We start from the raw sequence: 18,560 nt of genomic DNA on the forward strand, positions 1-18,560 counted from the left end.
GCTTTTCATCAAACGTGGGTATCTTCCTTCCTCCAGGGATTCCCTAGCCACATAAACATCAGGTTCTGTGAAACATTAGCTAATCCTAGTTAGAGTTACTTGACCCTATCAAGCTAAGAAATAAATTTTACTCTTCATGAGAGTCCTACTGTTTACACTCCAGACAAAATTCTTAGATCTCAAAGTTTTCAGAGGAAAAACATATTTCATAATGCCAGAAAACTGGCCTTAAAGACCTGGGCTTGAAACTGGTTCTTGTTTCAAATGAAACACACTGAGTCTTCTTCCTGACCACAGCCGACACCAGGGCCTGATTTTCTTGGCGTAAAATCCACATAGGTGAGGGCAGGAGTCACATCCAGCCCCACATTGCTACCTCTGACTCTCAGCTTTCCCTGTGTGGCTGCTCACAGAGGCAACTGGTGAGAATCCAAGCCCTTCTCCCTGCCCAGGGCAGAACAAACTCTGCAGCAGGAGCTCAGGGTTTGGTGAACCTTTCAGAGCGAGGGTTTTGGTGAGGAGTGACTGCCCCAGCAGGAAGGTGCTGCTGGCAACCAGCACAACCCCAGTGCTTTGGAAAACAGAGGAGCTGGCAACTCTGGCTGTAGTGCTGTCACTTGCTCAGCTATTTGCAGTGTAAGGTCTCACTAGAAAAGGTTAAGAAAAGATTCATATACTCCAAAATTATCAGTTTGTTATCACTATTAATAATACTTTATAGTACTTAACAAGCTACTTTTCATCTTCAAAGCACTTTGCAAATATCAATTAATCCTCACAGTCTGCCTGTGGGGTAAGCAATTGCTGCTGCTCCCAGAGCTGAGGCACAGGGTTAGCTGATGTTCCCAAGGGGTCAGGACCAGCCTCTGCACATCTTACTCTGATGCCCAAATTATTTTGGCATTTAAAACCATTTAAAGATGGTGTTTTCCCTCCTCTTAGATGGGGTGGTGAACATGCACCACTTTTGTTGTACCTGAGATACTTTCTTAAAGTGCTGGTTTGAACTGACAACTGCAACTCCAGCAGCTTGGACAAGGCTGCAGCTTTCTCCCTTCCCACACATTTCTGCATTGATGAGAGAGGTGGGCAATTACTGCCAGCTGATTTAAGGTCTAGGATCATGGAGGAGTTCTAAAACTACTCCCCAAGCTCTGCTTTGTAGTGGAGAATTGTATGTGTGTGTGTACACAAAAGTGATCACAGTCACAGCTTAAAGAAGCAGCAGATTTCTTTAAAGATTTACCAGGCAATAACCAATGGAAGAGTTTCACTGAAAGCAGCCTGTCTTTGTGAAGACTGATTAGCCTAACATTTGGGTTTTCTTCACTTGTGGGTTTGGGATGTTTGCTTCATTTCTAAACAACTCCCAACACTTTCAGAGCTAACAGCGAAGGAAGGTTTAGAGGGAAGGACAGGCCCATGATGTGGTTTTATTTGTCCATGCTTCTTTGAGTTGGTAAATCACACTGCATTGCTTTATTGAGTATCCCTTTAGGAGTATATTGGAAAAAATTCCATCTGCCACAATTAATAGAGTGCCTAGTGCATCACACGGCACAGCCCCGGCGTCGGAACTCGGCATTCTGCGGGAGCCCTTTGGTCCCACACTGGATGCCAGAAAGGATAGTGGCTGTGACATGTGATACAACTGCTGATAAATGATGGTGATAATGCAGAACAAAAAGGCTAATGAGTTCTCCCCAACACCACGCTACTTTCATGAAATGAATGTGATGATGGCCCTATTTGCTACTTTTTTTCCCTTTTTTTTTGGCTAGTGAGTTACTTATCCCTGTACCTGCATGTTGGTTTTATCTTGTCTGCACAATGCCATGGAGAGACAGCCAAAATTAATGTCAGCATCTGCCTTCACTTTTAAACTATAAAAGAGCCTTTGAAGGTAGACTAAATCAAAGAGGCCAGTAACTAATTATAACCCATTGTACTGGACTTTGGGAATAATGAATAGAAGCTATTCCCCGTGCGCTTCGCAGAGACAGTGGTGCCTTTGTGGTGAGGGAGATCCCTTCACTGGACCAGAGAGAGGAGAAATGGGATTGTTAATGTATGTAGGAGGCAGGAGGATTTCTATGGTGCTATTTCACTGCAGAGGCAGAAGGGAGCAGAGCCAATCATGGGAAGCGTAAAGGTGTGAAGGCACAAAGATGGAGAGTTGATTAAAAGCACCGTGGGGAGCGCGGGCGAACAAATCAATGGTAATGATGGAATTATGCCCGAGCGGAACCCAACAGTCTGCGGTGTCCTGGTGACTCGAGCTGGGGATTAAATGCTGCAGGAGCAGAGCTGGCCCTTGTCCTGCCTGTCAGCACTCAGGGATGGGCTGATCGATGGGATGGGTCCTGCTGCACAGCGGGGTAAGCTCTGGGGAGCAATGCCCAAGCACAACACGGACACCCCTACGCCTTGTGAGGTGTGAGGGTGGGATCCTGCCCAGGCTGCAGTGGGGTCAGGATGCCCTCACGCCTGTCACACCAGGAGTGGGACAGGGCTCAGCTGGGGGAGCATCAGGAAAGAAAAGGTAAAAGATGAGGGGAGGGCCCTGAGGGTGCTCAGTGAGGTCAGGGAGATAGGGGAGCAAAGCCACAGAGGATCCTGGGGGTGCAGGGACACGAGGGACAGACGGGGTAGAGGCTCGGAGGCACTGGCAGGAGCTGAGGGAGCACAGATCAGAGCCGGCTGCAAAGGCACTGAGAAAAGGCCTGGAGCAGCCTGCAGGGAGGGAAGAGAGGATTGGAGCAGCTGCCAAGATCAATGCAGGCCTGGCTGTAGCTGGGGTAGCACGAGCTGAGGGCTGCCTGCCCTCCCTGAACTTGCCCTGCTGGCTCTGACACCTCTACAAGCAGAATAACATAAACACAGCCTCAGCTCCCTTCTCCTTTACTCCTTTAAGAATTCCTCTGCTGGTTTGAGGCACACATCTTTATGCACATAAATATGCCAGAAGCTCCTGCCCCTATGGCAGAGTCACCAATCCCACCTGGCTTTGTGCTCGGTGAGCACAGCAGAGAGGATCTGGGGACCACCTCCCTGCCCCAAGTTGGTCACACAGTGTTGCCAGAGGGGAACTCAATGGGTGAAGAGCAAGCCTAGGAGTAGAACCTGGCAGGACAGAGGTCTGTCCATAAAGGACAATTCCAGAACACGAAGAAGCCCAGAAATTTTCTCTCCGGCATCATCAGCCACACCAGCCCAGAGCCAGCTACAAGGGCAGCACTGCCCAAGTGAGGAATGCAAAAGGACAGTCTGACCTCAGGTTTTGCATGACAGGAGATCCTCCCACACCACACAGCCAGAGCCAGACCTTTAGCAAACATAAGGGCCATCATGCCTGGCCTTTTGGCACGAACTCATGACGAAATAAGTGAAAGCTAAACATTTTCAAAGTCAAATATTTGCCCAGTGGTGAAACAGGCCACTGCAGCCAGAGTGAAGCTGTTCCTAGGTGGCCTCAGCCTGAGCAGATCCTGCAGGACTGCTCTGGTGGTCTCAGTTAAAAGACCTTCACATTGCTGGAGTCTACTTGTGCTCAGGCCAGCTGGGGAGGGGAGAGCCAATTTTAGTCGTCCAGAGTCTCCAGAAATAAAATTCTCAAAAGGAAAAGACAAAGACTCACAAGTAGAAAACGCACAGATTCTTTCCAAATGGTCTTAATGAAGATTATTTAAATATGGAGAGTTAAAATATCCCATATGTTAGCTCCCTTATGGATCTCTTATCCAGACTCAAGCCTGAGCACAAACTAATAAAGCCCTTATCGAGAGAGGAGCTCAGTACCAAAAAGCAACAATCTGGTGTTTGGCTGCTTCTCTGCTTTTTCCTATTAATAGCATGTGAAAAGTATGTAAAAGGAAAGTATAAGGCTCAGAACTGGACTTGGGCACATGGCCCCTGAACAGGCCCAATCTCCAGATAGGTTTCCTTCAGTCTCGAAAGCAGCAAGCACCAGAAAGTGGAGAGGGAGACTTAGACACAGCACAAATATTAAATGTAAATACAACACATTCCAACACAGACCCGTCCCTGAAACAAGCCCTAGAGCAAAGCTCTCTCTTCCTGTTGGTGACAATGCACAGGACTTCAGCATAATGGTATTTACTCAGTTAAATGAGAGCTGCAATGCACTTCAGCCTTAGAAACAAAACTTGAGCTATTGAAGTGTCCTGTTTTCAGACCTGAGACTATTTGCACGTGGTTGTTGACTTCAGCAGGAGCCAGCACTGCCACCAAAGGCTGTGCTCTGAGAGCCTCCTCGGCAGGAGAAATGGAATGGAAAAAGCTCTTTTGCTTCAGCTCAGCAGAACCCAGAGCAAGGAAGCACTTAGGTTAGATACAAACAGAAGTCACTTCACCATCTTTTACTTCCCTTTCCCCGAGTAAATTGGGAAGAAACATATTCATTCTCTTGAAGATCTCTGACTGAGAACTAAACATTATTATTATTATTATTATTATTATTATTATTATTATTATACACTCATACTAAAGGGTGATGCTAACATGCTCAGTAACATGTCTGGTACAGAGCATTTTTTGCACATGAGGGTGCTGGAAAGTTTTAATGAGCACCTTTTCTTTTGTCTATGTAGCAGTGAGAGTCACTTACTTGCTTAAAATGGATTTTGCTTTTATTTTTTAATACATATGCTTCTTAAGCTTTCAACCCAGAGTATGCAGTTTTAGTTAAGCTCTCATTTGGTTCATTCTAAACTCAACTCACAAAACTGGCCTCTCTTGGGATGAAATTTTCTTTAAAAATATGAAGTGGTAATTTCATTTCTAATAAAGGGTACACAACTGTCTTCATGTATGGAAGGCACTTGGAAAAAAAACTCCCTTTGTTTTTTTAGATCCAGCAACTTGAGAAGACCGGAGTGAGTGAACAGTGGGCTAATCATTCTGTCTCCATTGACAAGCAGGGAAGGAGTTAATCATCTGCTTCTTTTCACTAATTCTCTTGCAGAGCTCAGTTGTGCATATTAAATGTCTAAGTTACCAGATTTAAAGAAAAACTTGATCTCAATTTGGCTACATATTAGAAGTGCCATTCCCTGTTGTCCTACCTAGCACTGTTAATTGCATACATTTAGCCCTCTATTGGAGAATAATTTAGCTTCAGATTGAAAAGAAACAGCCCTGGCCTTGGTTATTTTGGCATACAAGACGCCAGTATGACTCTGTTTTCTAAGCAGACATTAATGATTCTAAAACTAATATTCATTGTTTGAAGAGGCATAGCAGCCTTGGCATTTACTTAACCTTTTGTCTCATGTATGAGACTGAGTCAGCCTAAATCCTTTTCTTAATTAATATCTATTCTTTTTTTTTTCTGTCCAACATTATTTATTAAACAATTTGCATGCAACAATTAAGAGTTGAGAGATTAGAAAAACCAAAATACTGTAGGAGTGAGCTCACTTGGTACAACAACAACCATCAAACTGTTTCTCCAGCTCAAACAAAGCTCTGGGATGAGAGGGGAATAGGGAGTGAGGAAGGTCAAGTAAAAAAAAATCTAAAACCAAGTCCTACCATTCCCCTCTTAGCCCTAACATTAAGCTATTCCCTACTAAAAAAGTAATAATTCTAGAGGGAAAGAAATAAAATACTACTGTAAAAGCATAAAACCTTGGGATTTGACACCTCCAGTGAATGTCAGTGATGACAGTTATGGTTGTGAATAAAGTGCAATCACTGAAACTGTTTGCTTATTGCTGTGGTAGAAAGAAATGATCATTTCAGCTTCCTGTCATGCCTCACAGGACAGCACTGCCTGCTCCACATGAGCCACCCCAACTGAGCTCTCTGCTTCTCCAGCCTCTCTGTTTCTGTGGCTTCCTTGCACTCTCGTGATCACAGCTACAGTGAGTAACTTGCTGAGCAGGCCACAAAAGAGCCTCAGGAATGATGGGATGTACATGGAAGTTGGCAAGGCCAATAAATGGCAATAAACAATTCTGGGCTGGCATTATGAGCTGTATGACATTAACACAGAGCAGGATGGCAGCTGCATACACATGGAATTCACCAGGAACAGGGGCTCCAGCATCTCTCCTCACCATTTTTCCCAGGCAGCAGCTTTGTGGAGTCACAGGCACTTGACTTTGGGGACTGTCTACAAGATCAGAGCTGAATCACGTTTTATATCCCACCAGGGCTGGATGACAAACCAGACCTACAGGAAAAACTCAACACTTTCCCCAAAACCACAGGTGTGATGATATGAGCTGTATCCTGCACCCATCAGGATACCCATCACCCTGCAGGAATGAGATTAATCAAAGTCATCCTAAATCCTCTATATTAGCCAACCCCTAATACTCTTGGGATCTCCTTCTTAAAAGGCTCTAGGAGATCCCAGGGCACCACACAAAGCTCTTGACCCACACCTTTCACATGAACCAACAGAGAGTGAACCCTCCTGCCCTGCGATGAGGTCAAGACTTGCCTGAGGGGAAGACACCGTGAAGGAAAAAAATGGGACCAATGCTTAGAAACCGTTCTGAGAGCTGAACTGAACCCCTGCCACTGTCTTTGTGCTCCCCAAAGAAACACTCCAGGGATCCAGATGTGTCATTCTCTCTACGACTACCTCACCAATGTGACACTACTTTAAATATTATTTCAGACATAGAGTTCAGCAGGTAATTTCAGGGCATGAACTTCAGCAGCAGGTTTTAAAATCCAAATGCACGTCTATAAACCCAACATATTAATAACTTAACAGTTTCCAATAAGACATCAACATTTGCATGCATCTTCCTACTTGTTATGTGCAGTACTACATTTTTTAATGTTTCTTGGATGCTGGCCAGAGAGTCTGAGTCCCTAGTTAGTTCAGATATTACTTTCTTGCCACAATAGATCTGGGTCTTGGCCAAGTACTGGACTCGTACTGCATACAAAACCACAAAATTCTCTCCCTTATCTGTTGATAGTCTTCACTTCCCAGGGAAGGAGGAAAAAAACGCATAAATTAAGATAAATAAGTAAATACATAAAAATTCAACACTAACTGTAGCAGAAGTATTTTTAGCATTTTTTAACACTACGTGTAATCAAAAGATTTCCTCATGTGTTTATACTGCTTTAGTCTCCCAAGAGTCTAATTCATGACTATTCACCTGAACAGGAGAGGAAGATCTCTTCTTTAAATCCCTCCTGGAGCTCCTCAGGCTTTCCACAAGAGTGAGCAAGGTTACCTGACCTGAAATAAAACAGGGGAGGAAGAGGCTTCAGTACCATCCTTCCTTTTTCAGTGTTTCTCAGCCTATGGACTATGGAGGGGTTTAAAGAGGCCATGAAGGGTTAGAGGCGGCCTCTGTTTTACATTTGACCTTTTTATCCTTTACTCAGAGCCTCTGGTGCCTTCAGAGAAAGACGGATGAACACAGAGGAGACGCCTTTTGAAAGAGGTTTGAAAACATTGTCCAGCACAGCTCTGGTGGCAGGGCAGTGAATGTTGCCTTTTATTGTGGGTTTAAGGTGGCAAACTCATACTTAGATTAACAAAGAGCAAGAAAAAGGAGCGGGTGACGCAACGATCGCGGCTGTGGCTTTCCAGCCACGTTAATCCCCCAGCAGCCTGAGCTGCCCCTGAAAGGGCTGGGCCTGCCCACCCGCCCGGCCCTGCTGGGAAGGTTTTTGCCCACTTGAAGATCTGCATTTTATCAGAGAACAAGGAGGCTACAACTTTCTCCGACCCTAAAAACGCCCCTCGGTGCTGCTGAGCACATGGAATCACCGCACTCCTCGGAGCAGAGCAATGGGAGGGTGTTCCTGCCCTTGGTGACCACAGAACCACCACAGAACCAGAGGCAAGGACATGTGGGGCAAGGCCAGGAGCAGCCCAGGGAAGGCATCTCACCTTCCCCTGGGCTGCTGCCAAAATCCCATCCCAGTCCACATGGAGCGCTTTGCTGTCAGTGTAACACTGATCCCAGCACTCCCCTGGGCTGACTTGGAAAATCTTCCTAATAATATCAAGGTAGTGACAAGGTAACAGAACACATGATTCCTGTACCTTCTGCTAGAGCTCGTGTTTTTTTCTGTTCATTTGCCCAAATAAAGCATCGGTGCCTTAATTTCCGTTGTTTCAGAAATTAGATCCTCTTGAAGAATGAAAGGATGCTGTGTTTGAGAGGGGTAGTGTTTTTATGAAGACACGTAATTAAAGGAAGCCATTAAAGATACTTGTAAAAATGATTCAGATTTTTATATATGATGACTAACTAACTTATTATTGCTCTTCTTGGTCAGAGATTAATGAGAATTTCTTAAAGGATAAAAAATTATTTAATAAGCTTCAGGATATACAGGGCTTGGAATATACTGTAATAATGTGAATACTAGGAAATGTGGCTGTTGATTCTCTTAACTAATGGAACCGACACTAAATCCATAGATAAGCAAGATGTCAAAAAACCCCAAACCCCAAACTAAAAACAACCCAGGTGAATACCTAATAAGCAAGTGGATTTCACGTGAATCTAAACATAGACCTTAGCAAAAAATCCGTGCCTTTAAGAGAATCAGGTTCCCATGTGCTCTAACTCGAGGTGGTAGAGGAACACACCAGAAATGACTGAGAGGCACCAAAGACTATAAAGAGTTTAAAATCAGGGGATGCTGAATATTCAACAACTCCTTGTGAGGGGAAGGAGACAGCAAGGCAGAGAGAACAAACCTCTACTGCCTGCAAGAGCTTCCTGTGAAGAAATTGTCTTTACAGAGTGATGACAACAATGTGCGTGGGCAAAGATTTCTGTGCAAGCAAAACTGACTTCCAAGATCACAAGTAGCAGTCACTTGATGATTCCCTTGATGACGGCCCACATGGACAGCTTTCACTTTCCCAACTCTTCCAGGTTTTAAGTGGCCTCAGCTTGGTGAATATCACATCCCCTCTGGGCTGAAAAGCCTGTGCCAAGAGGGAGTGGCTCATCTCCAGGCTGACATTGACACTAAGGGAAGGGAGCAGGTAACACTTCAGCAGAGAAGGAAGTGGAAGGCAAACCAGTTTCTCAGGCAGCTGAAAAGAGTGTTTGACTCTTTTCAGAACTGATTTGACAAGTGTTTTCTGCAGTAACTGCTCAGAGTAACAAACTGCAGTGATTCCTGTGCCCAGGTGAAGCAGAAATAGTTCCCTCTCGCCGGCTGAAACAAATAAACACAAACCAGCTATTTTCCAGCTGGCAGCTCCCAAGCAAGCCAGGTACTAGCAGTGAGCCTTCTGCAGCCTGACACCCAATTATTTTAATATCCACTACATCTTCCCCCTCTCAGGGCTCATTGGATTTTTTCCTTTAACTTTCTGAAGGCACACAAAGAATTGAATAACCTTTTCTCCGCGTACCTGGCTACAGCCACATCACTGAGGGGGGTCCTTTCGACATTTTAAAGGACCTGAAGTGTGTGACAACATGGCACTGCAGTCAAGAATCTTGCCGGGAAACAGAATAAGAAGATTTATTTTATTTTTAATATTTGAAAGATTTCAAAAAGCATTCAACTGGATTTCTCACTAAGAGGATGAGTGAAGAGAATCCTTTGTAACTAAGCTGGGAGGCCCAAGTCTTTTATCCATTGTTACACAGTTTTTCCCCAGGGCAGAGTTAGGAAGGCCTGCAAGCCCCAGCAGCTTAACAAGGCGAGTACACTGGGTGGGCTTTTCTGCCATTGCCTAAGCTTCTCCCGAGGATGGAGCCGCTGGAGCCGAGCGGGTCCGCGCTCATCCCAGGCCCTGACAGGCGTTATTTGGGAAGATCCTGGCGGCAGATCAGTGACTCTGCCCGGCCTGCCTGCAATGCACACACACCCCCTCAGTGCCCAGACACCTCTGCTTTCTCAAAAGACCAGGAGCAAAACCATTCCACACCAGATCAGCAGTGAACTGGCACTTGGACTAATCGCTGTGCATCAGGCTTTGCCAAGCCACCTTTTCCTGTCGGCTTTTTTAAACCCTGATGTACAACTGGTTGGTCAGAGAGACCTTTTCTCTTCCAGGATAGGCTGTGTAACAGGAGGAAACCAGTGTAACTGTGCTGCCAACACCTTTCTTTTCTTACCTTTTAACATCTGTATGTGAAAACCCTTCAGTCCTGATGCAAATGAGCCGGTGGGTTTTGATCACATGGACCTGGATATTCCCCGAGCTCGGTTCACAGCAGGGATGGACCCATCTGCCTTTCCCAGGGATGTCTGGGTTTGGCTGAAAGTGAGGACTTTCCTGAGTGATTCCCAACAATGTCGAAAGGAGCTCAGGGCCTGAAGCAAGACACCCAGGATATGTTCGTACACCCAGCCATACCAACTCTTGTTCTAGGACTTGTCCAGCTCATTACAAAGCCCTAAATATGAAAGCTTATACTTTGCTCGGCAGTGTTTCACAGCCCTTACCCATCCTCAGAGGTCACCATTCAAAGGTGCTCTCAAATAATAAATAAAAGGTGAAATAAAAGATTACTTCTAAGTAATTGAGCCCCTCTTTTCCTGACTTGCTATGAAATTTGTGGGACACTAACACAGCATAAATTTTGAGGGTAAATGTCTTATGTACAAGTCCAGAAGCAGAAGAATATGGAATTTCTAAATAACAATGGCAATATTTGTTTCCTTGATGCCACTGAAATGAATGGTCTGTGGTAGGTGTCACTGCCATAAAGCAGGATATTCCTGGGCACTGAGTGCTCCATGTGTCAGTGATGGAGTTAGGGAGTGGCAGTGGCCATCTCATGGTCCAAGTTGCAGAAGGGGGTTTACTGTATGCTCAGTTCTGTTTATACTCCAACAAAAAGCTGAAGAAATTCTTAAGTCAGACCTGTTGTTATGGTTGAATTTTTTCTATAAAACTGGAGAAGGATTCAGCCAGAGACATTCACATGATAGCACCCCTGAAAAAACTCAGCCCACAAGCGCAGACTGTGCCCTCCCTGGTTTTCTCACACAGGGCTGAACTTGGGTATGAACAAAACTGACAAAATTATTGCCCCTCCCAAGCCTCTTCTCCACTAAAGCCCAGCTCTCCTTCCCCAGACTCACCATCCCCATTGGAGATGCTGGAACAACCCAAGGAAAAAGCACCTTACTCATGTGCTATATTTTAATGTTTATGGTATGGCTTTTTGTATAATAGGAATAATCGCTATTGCTTTGTAGTACACTTACAACAAATAGCTTTTGAGATTGCTCAAACACTTTAGCTCCACTTCAGCTCTTAATCAAACTCAGCAGCTGTTTATTGCAATTACACCATAAAGCAATAGACATTATCCCTTAACTAACTGTCTTATTAATATAGGTAGTTACACAGCTATTTCATAGTTAGTCTTAAATAACTGCTTTTAATTATTTTATTAACATAAATAACCATCTCAATAAATTTAAATTAAATGCATATGTGAGAAAACGCAATTTAAAGCATTGCACAGAATTGCATCTGTTTACTAATGTTTAAATTGATGTCATTGTGTAATTCAATTGAAGTGCAACTTTAATTTATTTCAGTTTTTGATGGCCATAAAACACCTAAGACACCAGAACTTCCTAAATACTGAAATGGGCACTCTCTGCTCTTCTTGTGCTGTTGTATTTTCTTGGCAATATTAGTTTGCTGCCAGGCGAATGAGATTTCTCTTTAACCACAAAACTTACAATTTAGTATCCCCATTTAATTTTGTTTTCTTCCCATTCCCAAAGCAACAGATGACTGGATTGCATTTTGCCTTTTGGTTCAGTTGTGCAACTCTGCTTTCAGTGGAGAACAGGATTTTACTTTCCTGTGCAATGCTGGATCCTCCATGTCTTATGCCATTTGTTCTGCTGGGATCAAGCTCTTTGCCTTCAGCTGAAGGGAAGGCAGACGTTGCCTGACCTGGCCTGAAATCCCCTCTTTCCTCCTCAGGGGGGCTGGTTTATTGTTCAGGGAGCTCATCCTACCCCAAAATCCCACACTGCAGAGGAGGCAGCACTTACACAGCAGCTTTTATCCCCCAGAGCCACCATGGAATGTGTCTCTGGAAAGGGACCCCAGCCCAGTGCATTCCATCCCTCATTTCCCAGAAGGCTCTGCCCAGCACACTGGCCTATTCAGATTCTCTTTGGGGGATGAAACAAAAATCTCCCCTCCTTACTCTGGTTTAGATGCCTCCCCCTAAAGATAAAGAGGAAAATGCGTGCTGGAGAACAAGGAGAAAAGGAGAGGGACTCCCTTCACCCCTCAGAGAGAACAGATGATGTTAGGAAGCACTGGAAGAAACTAAAAGTGGAAAATGTAAGTCAAGAACAGGGTGAAAATGAGGCTGGAAAACATAAAGATGCACAAGGAGGTGAGGAGGTCTCACATACTTTCCTGCCAGCTCAAAACTTTTTAATTCTGTAGCTGGTGTAGGGACCTGCCAACGTGAACTGCTGCCTCTCAAATCACAGCAAACCCCTCAAAAGTAACTGGGATGTATTGAGAAAAAGTGTTGAAGTCAAGAAAATGTAAAGCAAAATTTCTCTGAGGGTCTTGACTGGGATCTCAGCAGCTTTATAACCTTCTAAACTGTGGAAATCAAGGCATATTTGGCTCTTGGATGTCAGTCAATGAAGGGAAGAATTTGGCAATAATGGTGACTATTGCTAAGTAGCAAAGTTCATCCCATCCTCTGCCTGCTCATCAGAGAACACTATCTCCCTACAGGGAATCATTAAAGAATTTCAAATCAAGTTTCAATGTATTTCCAAGCAGGTACACTCTATCTCAGGAGGAAGGTGCCTCTGTGACACCAAGCCTATGGAAAAGGGGAATGTGGCTGGAACAGCAAAGCTGAAAACGGTAATTTATTGATTTTAATACTTCTATCCAAATGCACCAGGTAACATGAAGGAATAATTACAGGCTCCATCAGAGAGGGGCTGTGATCTGGCAGACACACCAAGCTCCCCAGGAGACGAGCTCTTAAAACTTTACAGACTCCGCTGGGCAAAGACAGGTGACTCAGTACAAAGGGTTTTTACAGAAAAACGTAGGAACCAGAGTGAAAGCAGACATGTTTAAACTTCAGGTAACTGAAAGTGATCAGGGGTTGGATAATTGAAGTTCCAATGTATATTTGCCTACACTGTCGCTCACCTTTGAGCCCTACCTAGGCATCTTGACATTTATGTAGTCTGAAATCCTGAAAGCTCTGAGTTTAGACAACTAAATTGTTGCTTGTCAATTTAGTCTTGACTGAAAGACAGGTGTTTTGTTTCAGAGTAACACTCCTTTCAGACTCCTCTATTCCCAAGCTCACATTACTGAGCTAAGGAACTATCAAAAATGAAATAACTTACACGCAGGCGAAGACATTTACATACCTCGAACAAAGGAATTCTTTGGGCAAAATAAGAATTTTTAATTATTGCTTGTTTTTTGTCATGTGGGATTCTCATCTCTGGCTCTCTGGTGGGAGCTGGAGGAGCTTGGAGGCTTTGAAGGTTCGTACATTTTTGGTACTGCTTTGCAGTTTTACAAGCTGAATGCAAAATGCTGTCTGAACACAAATCCAGCTGAGAATCTGAAGCAGAATTCTCCAAAAATGCAGTTCTGGAAGCTGGCATACTACACACACAGCAGTCCAACACTAACAGGGTGAGCAAGGGGTACCTGTCAGGCTCATCCTAACTTTACCTCTAACTCAGAGTGGGTCATTACTGCCAGGCCTTCATTATCATCTCTAATACATCAGGCTTCTTGGCGTTGTGGCAGGGCTTGGACCTCAATCCCTTTATTCATGCCATTAAGTGTGCTGAAGGCAACAGAAGACAAGTTTAATCACAGTGACCTGCCAATAACCTCAGCTGTGACCTGGAGGGATCCCCAGTTTTGGCATAGGTTAAGGGTCTCATCTCATTTAGAACCTTAAGCTGGATTTGAACTGTAGCCCCAGAAGTAAAAAAAGCCAGCATTTTTATCTAGGAAGCCACATGGCTCTGGCTCCCTGATTGGTACTTGTGACATCCCAGTATTGGCAAACCAGGGACATATTAACTGTGTGCTCTATTTTCTGCCCTTAATTATGGCCAGCCAGTCTGAGTTTTCTTTCCTTTCCTTTTTTTATTTTTTTTAAGGATTTGAGTGACAAAGTGACTATGCATATCATTCCACATTTGAACTGTAAGACTTCAGTATTTCTACCTCTAGTGTGTAATTGGATCAGCTGCCAGTTACAGAAAGGAGCTGGGTGAGTATTAAGTGTGTGGAAAATGAAGAAGAGTCCAAGTGTGAAGGGGAGGAATAATTTGACAAAGCCTGCAGTGAGCTGTACGTGGTTTTCTCGTTCCAAAATGGAGTAGGTTTTGAAGTGCATGAGAAAAAACTGGCTTTGATTTATTAGCTTTGGTTCACAGAATGCCAGCCACAATCTTGGAGCAACTCAAGACATATGGAAAACCACAGTCCCTGCCCCAAGGAACTCACAATACACACAGTATCATACTGAGGATGGACCAGTGCCAGCCTGAAAAACACTCTGCTTTTATCTGGGTCTCGAACAACCTGCCAGGCAGGGCACAAAGCTGCTGCCAGGGCTGGGGCTTGGTGTGCCCATGGTGTGGTGGCCCTCAAACCATCACACCCAGTGCTCTTTTGTAGGTCCCCACTGTAATACTGCCTCACTTGAATCTGGAGTCTCTAAGAAATTAAGATGATGTAAATATGAAACAGTCTAGAACCAACTGCAAAAATCCATGGTAAATCTCAGCCCTTTAAAAAGGTAATAAACAGGTGAAGACTGTGCAGTCAGAAAGTGACAGTGTTTCTGTCAGGACAAGAAAGTTGAGTTCCAACACTAAGCACAGGTAAGGCAGGATCACAGAGACAGTTCTTTATCCAGTAAGTGTTCAAATATTTATATCTTTAGGAAGTGCAGGCAAACCCCCTCAGATAAGAATTGGGAGTCTGGAAGCTCCTGGTCAAACTCTCCTGGTGGGACCCAGAACATCCTTCACTTTGAATTCAAAGATGCAACTCAAGACAACAATCTAATCATGAGGTGGCCAATTTAGAGGATTAGGAGAGAGGCCTGAAGCCTGAGATCAAGGAGGAGATCACAACATCCAGAGCAGCTCATGAATGAAGCAGAAGAAATTGCATTTACCTGGAAATTCCCAGACAGTTGTCCCTCAGCTCCAGAAATGCTCCACAAAATGCAGCTGATCTGTAAGGAGTAAGCAAGCAAAACTCATTAGTGATGGAAACAAGAATTGCAAACATGCCAGGTGACAGCCCAGTGTTGCCCAGAAGGTGGAGAGAGTAAAAACTGATTGAGATCTGCTACCTCCCAACTCTAGGGGGCTACACCTGGTGGTTTGCTGCCCATAGGGCCAAACTGATATCCTGGGATTTGGGAATTCCTCTGCTCTGCCTTCAGCAGCAGCCACTAATTGAGAGGAGCAGTGTCCTGAAGGGCTCCAGGGTTATGGCCATAGAGTCATTTCCTTTCTGGTATAAAAGCCCTGCAGACAAGTCAATCAGGCAAAAACACAACAAAAAACCATCTCAGCATCATTTCTCTCTGGTTCTCCAAGGGGGTTAGGGTGTTAAGACAGAATGCCCTACCTCAAAGGAAGTCAAGATTGGATCAGAACATCTCAGAGAGATAGAGAAGGAGAGATGGCAAGAAGCAGCACTGTAAAGGTTTATCAGCATGAGCTGGGGATGACCACATTACTCACAGGTCACTGTACTTTCCAGCTGACTAGCAACAGATGAAATAAGGAAAACAATGGCCTCTGGATTTCCAGGTAGCAGCTGCAGCCAAGGCTGCCTTTTCAGCTGCCCTTTTAGCATGGAATATGCAGGCACTGCTCAGAAACCACCTGACTTCCCATGGAAAAGGGAACTGTGAGAGCCCACTGTTGAGGAGAACACCAAGGTAACATTTGTGTTGTTAGAAAGAGAAAACCTTCAAATGCAAGGCACCTGGATTTCCCTACAGCTTCCATGCTTTCAGTATTTCCTAATACTGAGCTAGAAGGACATCAGAGACCCTTGTGGATCTCCAGCAGGAAGGCACCGGGAAGGGCCTTTATTATCCTGATGTTAATTCACAACTGCTACACCAGAAAACAGGTGCAGTTCTTCATGTCCCACAGTGGCATCTACAACAGACTTTGTTACCTAACAAAGATCTTAGGCATCAAATAAATCAAATAAAGATCCTTTATTTATACCAAAGTGATGCCACTCTGACAGGCTCTGCACAGAGGCTTTGCCACTGACCGCTCACGTTCTAGAAGGTGCCATCTAATCGGATACACACCCTGAGATCCCGACAGCTGAGGGGGAAATTACACTGCCATTCCTGACACTTCTCAAATTAGCAAGAGCTTACAACGATAAGGGTTTGTGGGATCCCTCTCCTGCCAGGGTTGGATGCACACAGGGTAAGGTAACGCCCTCCTGCTCTCTGCTGAATTCTCTCACCCCGCACTGCGTTGTTGTTTCCTGCACTCAGAGATCTCCTACTTGTGTTTGAACTCTGAATATTCTCTTCAGCTCCACGCAAGGAGCCAGAGGCCTTGGTAACCTTCTACCCCAGCAGTTCTTTTCCTGCAGTCAGGAAATTAGCTCTCTATTTTTGCTTCCCTTTTTATTTTCCATTGCAGAGAAGTAGGGGAATCCCCCCTTCCTGTGCCTGGTTTCATGCAGGGCTCTGATGGCAGTGGTTGGTGACAGCAGCAGAAAGGCCTAAGCCACGCCACTCACAAACAACAGTGCCACACTTTGTGTAGGGTTTTATGTTGATATTTTGATAATTTCAGCTATTCTTGCTGGTATTGAGACCTCTAGAAAACAATGCCTGCTTCAAGTAATTCAGTAAGCATCATGATAGCCCTGAGTGAACGCTTCTTCCCATAAAAAACTCCGATCAGGTAAAATTCTGAGACTTGATTTTCAGCTGATATAAACCCACAAAGATAATGTAATTACTGGTAGGACAGCTTTCACTCTGAAATGTCCTGGCCCCTCTGTCTCCTCCATGTGAGCAGAGGGAACAGGTACCAACGGAAAGGTTTCACGTCTCTGCCTCCCTGGTGTCAGTTTGCACCAGGAGCTTTTTTTTACCCCAGCAGGATTTCTTTTTCTTTCATTCCAGAAATTGTTTTGTTTTTTGTTTTTTTTTTAATGTAATCAACAAGAGGACTCCCCTTTCTGTTGTCCAGCTTTGGAAGAGGAGCCTGATTTATATTTTCAGCTAAAAATCCCCCCAGTCATGAGAGGATGGCAGTAGGAAAGGGATTAGAGAGGAAGGTAAGAGGCACCTCTAATATGTTTTACCAGGATATAGGAAGAAGATAAATATGAGACAGACAAACAAGAAAGTTAAGGAAAGAAAGGGGAAAACCCATGGAAGGTTTAGTAATAAAGGAACCCTATCAGTAGCAACAACTCGAGGCAAAAAGAGGACTTATGGATATCTGGGCTAGCATGAATGAGGAAGGGTAAAACAAACCTTTTCATAGCATGAAAAAAGAAAACCAAATTGCATTTTAAAAAAACCAGTGAGAGAAAAAAAATGTTAGAAGACAAATAAAACAGAGAGGGAGGATTTCTAAGAGCACAGAAGCAGAGGTCAGTGCCTAAAAAAGGAGGAAGCAGAAGTGAAGGAAAATACCTAAATATAAAAGACTCCTTATAAACAAAGGGCACATTGAGTGCTAGCCTATGATTTTTTTGAAGGTTTGCTATCAGCGTATCTCCAGTGATAAATGCCTTCACATGATGCCAGCTCTCTGCAGGCACAACTGCAGCAAATCAGTTCTGCCAGGCCGCAGACAAAGTGACAAGGGATGACTTCCCCCATTCCACGTGGCACGGCCCTGGTTCATGCACATCCTGAACATAAATCCTCAGGAAAGCAGCACAGGGCAGCAGGGCAGGAGTGTCCAGCAGCACACAGGAGGAGAACACAAATGGGGAACTAAATTGGCAGCCTGGAGCTTCATTCAAACAATGATTACACAGCTCCATCTCTGATCGAGGCTCCTCATTCCACATCTGCTCCAATTGCTCCTTTTTGTGTCCTGGGAACAGGTTTGTCTAGGCACAAGAAATACTTCTAGGTTGTTCTTGCCACACCCACCAAAACTGAAAATTGCCAAGAGCATCCTCTGAATGGCAATGGCATCCACAAAAAGACTGGGATGACAAGAACACGTTCAGGAGCTGTTTGGTGACTGCTGAGCCCAGGCTGGTGCTCTGTCACAACAGTAACCTCGAGTCATTCATTAAAGCCCCTAAGCTCAAACTAATGTCCCAAACTGCCTTCTGAATGCCCTGGAGCACAGCTCCAAGCTCAGCTTTCCATGGACAGAGAGGAGCATCTGAGCCATCCCACTGACCTGAAGAGCCTTGCTAGGGATGTGTAGGCCCAGTGCTGGGCTGGGCTGGGGCTCCATGGAAGAACGGGGGATGGAAAGGCTTCATTTTTGAAGTAAAGATGTATGGGTGAGCCTCAGAATTTATGCAGAAGCTTGCTGGAGTTAAAAGTTGTGCCTGCTGACGTGTTTCC

The 18,560-nt window shown here is 44.6% G+C and overlaps 1 protein-coding gene across 9 annotated transcripts in view; it reads right to left on the reverse strand.

Annotated features, from left to right (window-relative positions):
• LOC111926423 (uncharacterized) overlaps positions 1-18,560 on the reverse strand; it is a 237,871-nt gene that overhangs the window by 37,925 nt on the left and 181,386 nt on the right. For 6 of the 9 annotated variants that reach the window (XR_002862915.2, XR_002862920.2, XM_086875083.1 and 3 more), the window contains 2 exons: positions 15,144-15,203; positions 7,146-7,228 (listed from right to left, as the gene is read on the reverse strand). Coding sequence is in view for 4 of the 9 variants with exons in the window: in XM_086875083.1 (XP_086731209.1) it covers positions 7,146-7,228; positions 15,144-15,203 (143 nt within the window). In the remaining 5 variants the exon portion in view is untranslated. The remainder of the gene's footprint in view (positions 1-7,145; positions 7,229-15,143; positions 15,204-18,560) is intronic. The other 3 variants (XR_015282463.1, XR_002862916.2, XR_015282462.1) reach the window with 1 other exon arrangement.

Source organism: Cyanistes caeruleus, chromosome 2 (assembly GCF_971803275.1).
Source record: "Cyanistes caeruleus chromosome 2, bCyaCae1.hap1.1, whole genome shotgun sequence".
In the NCBI taxonomy this organism is placed as follows: domain Eukaryota; kingdom Metazoa; phylum Chordata; class Aves; order Passeriformes; family Paridae; genus Cyanistes; species Cyanistes caeruleus.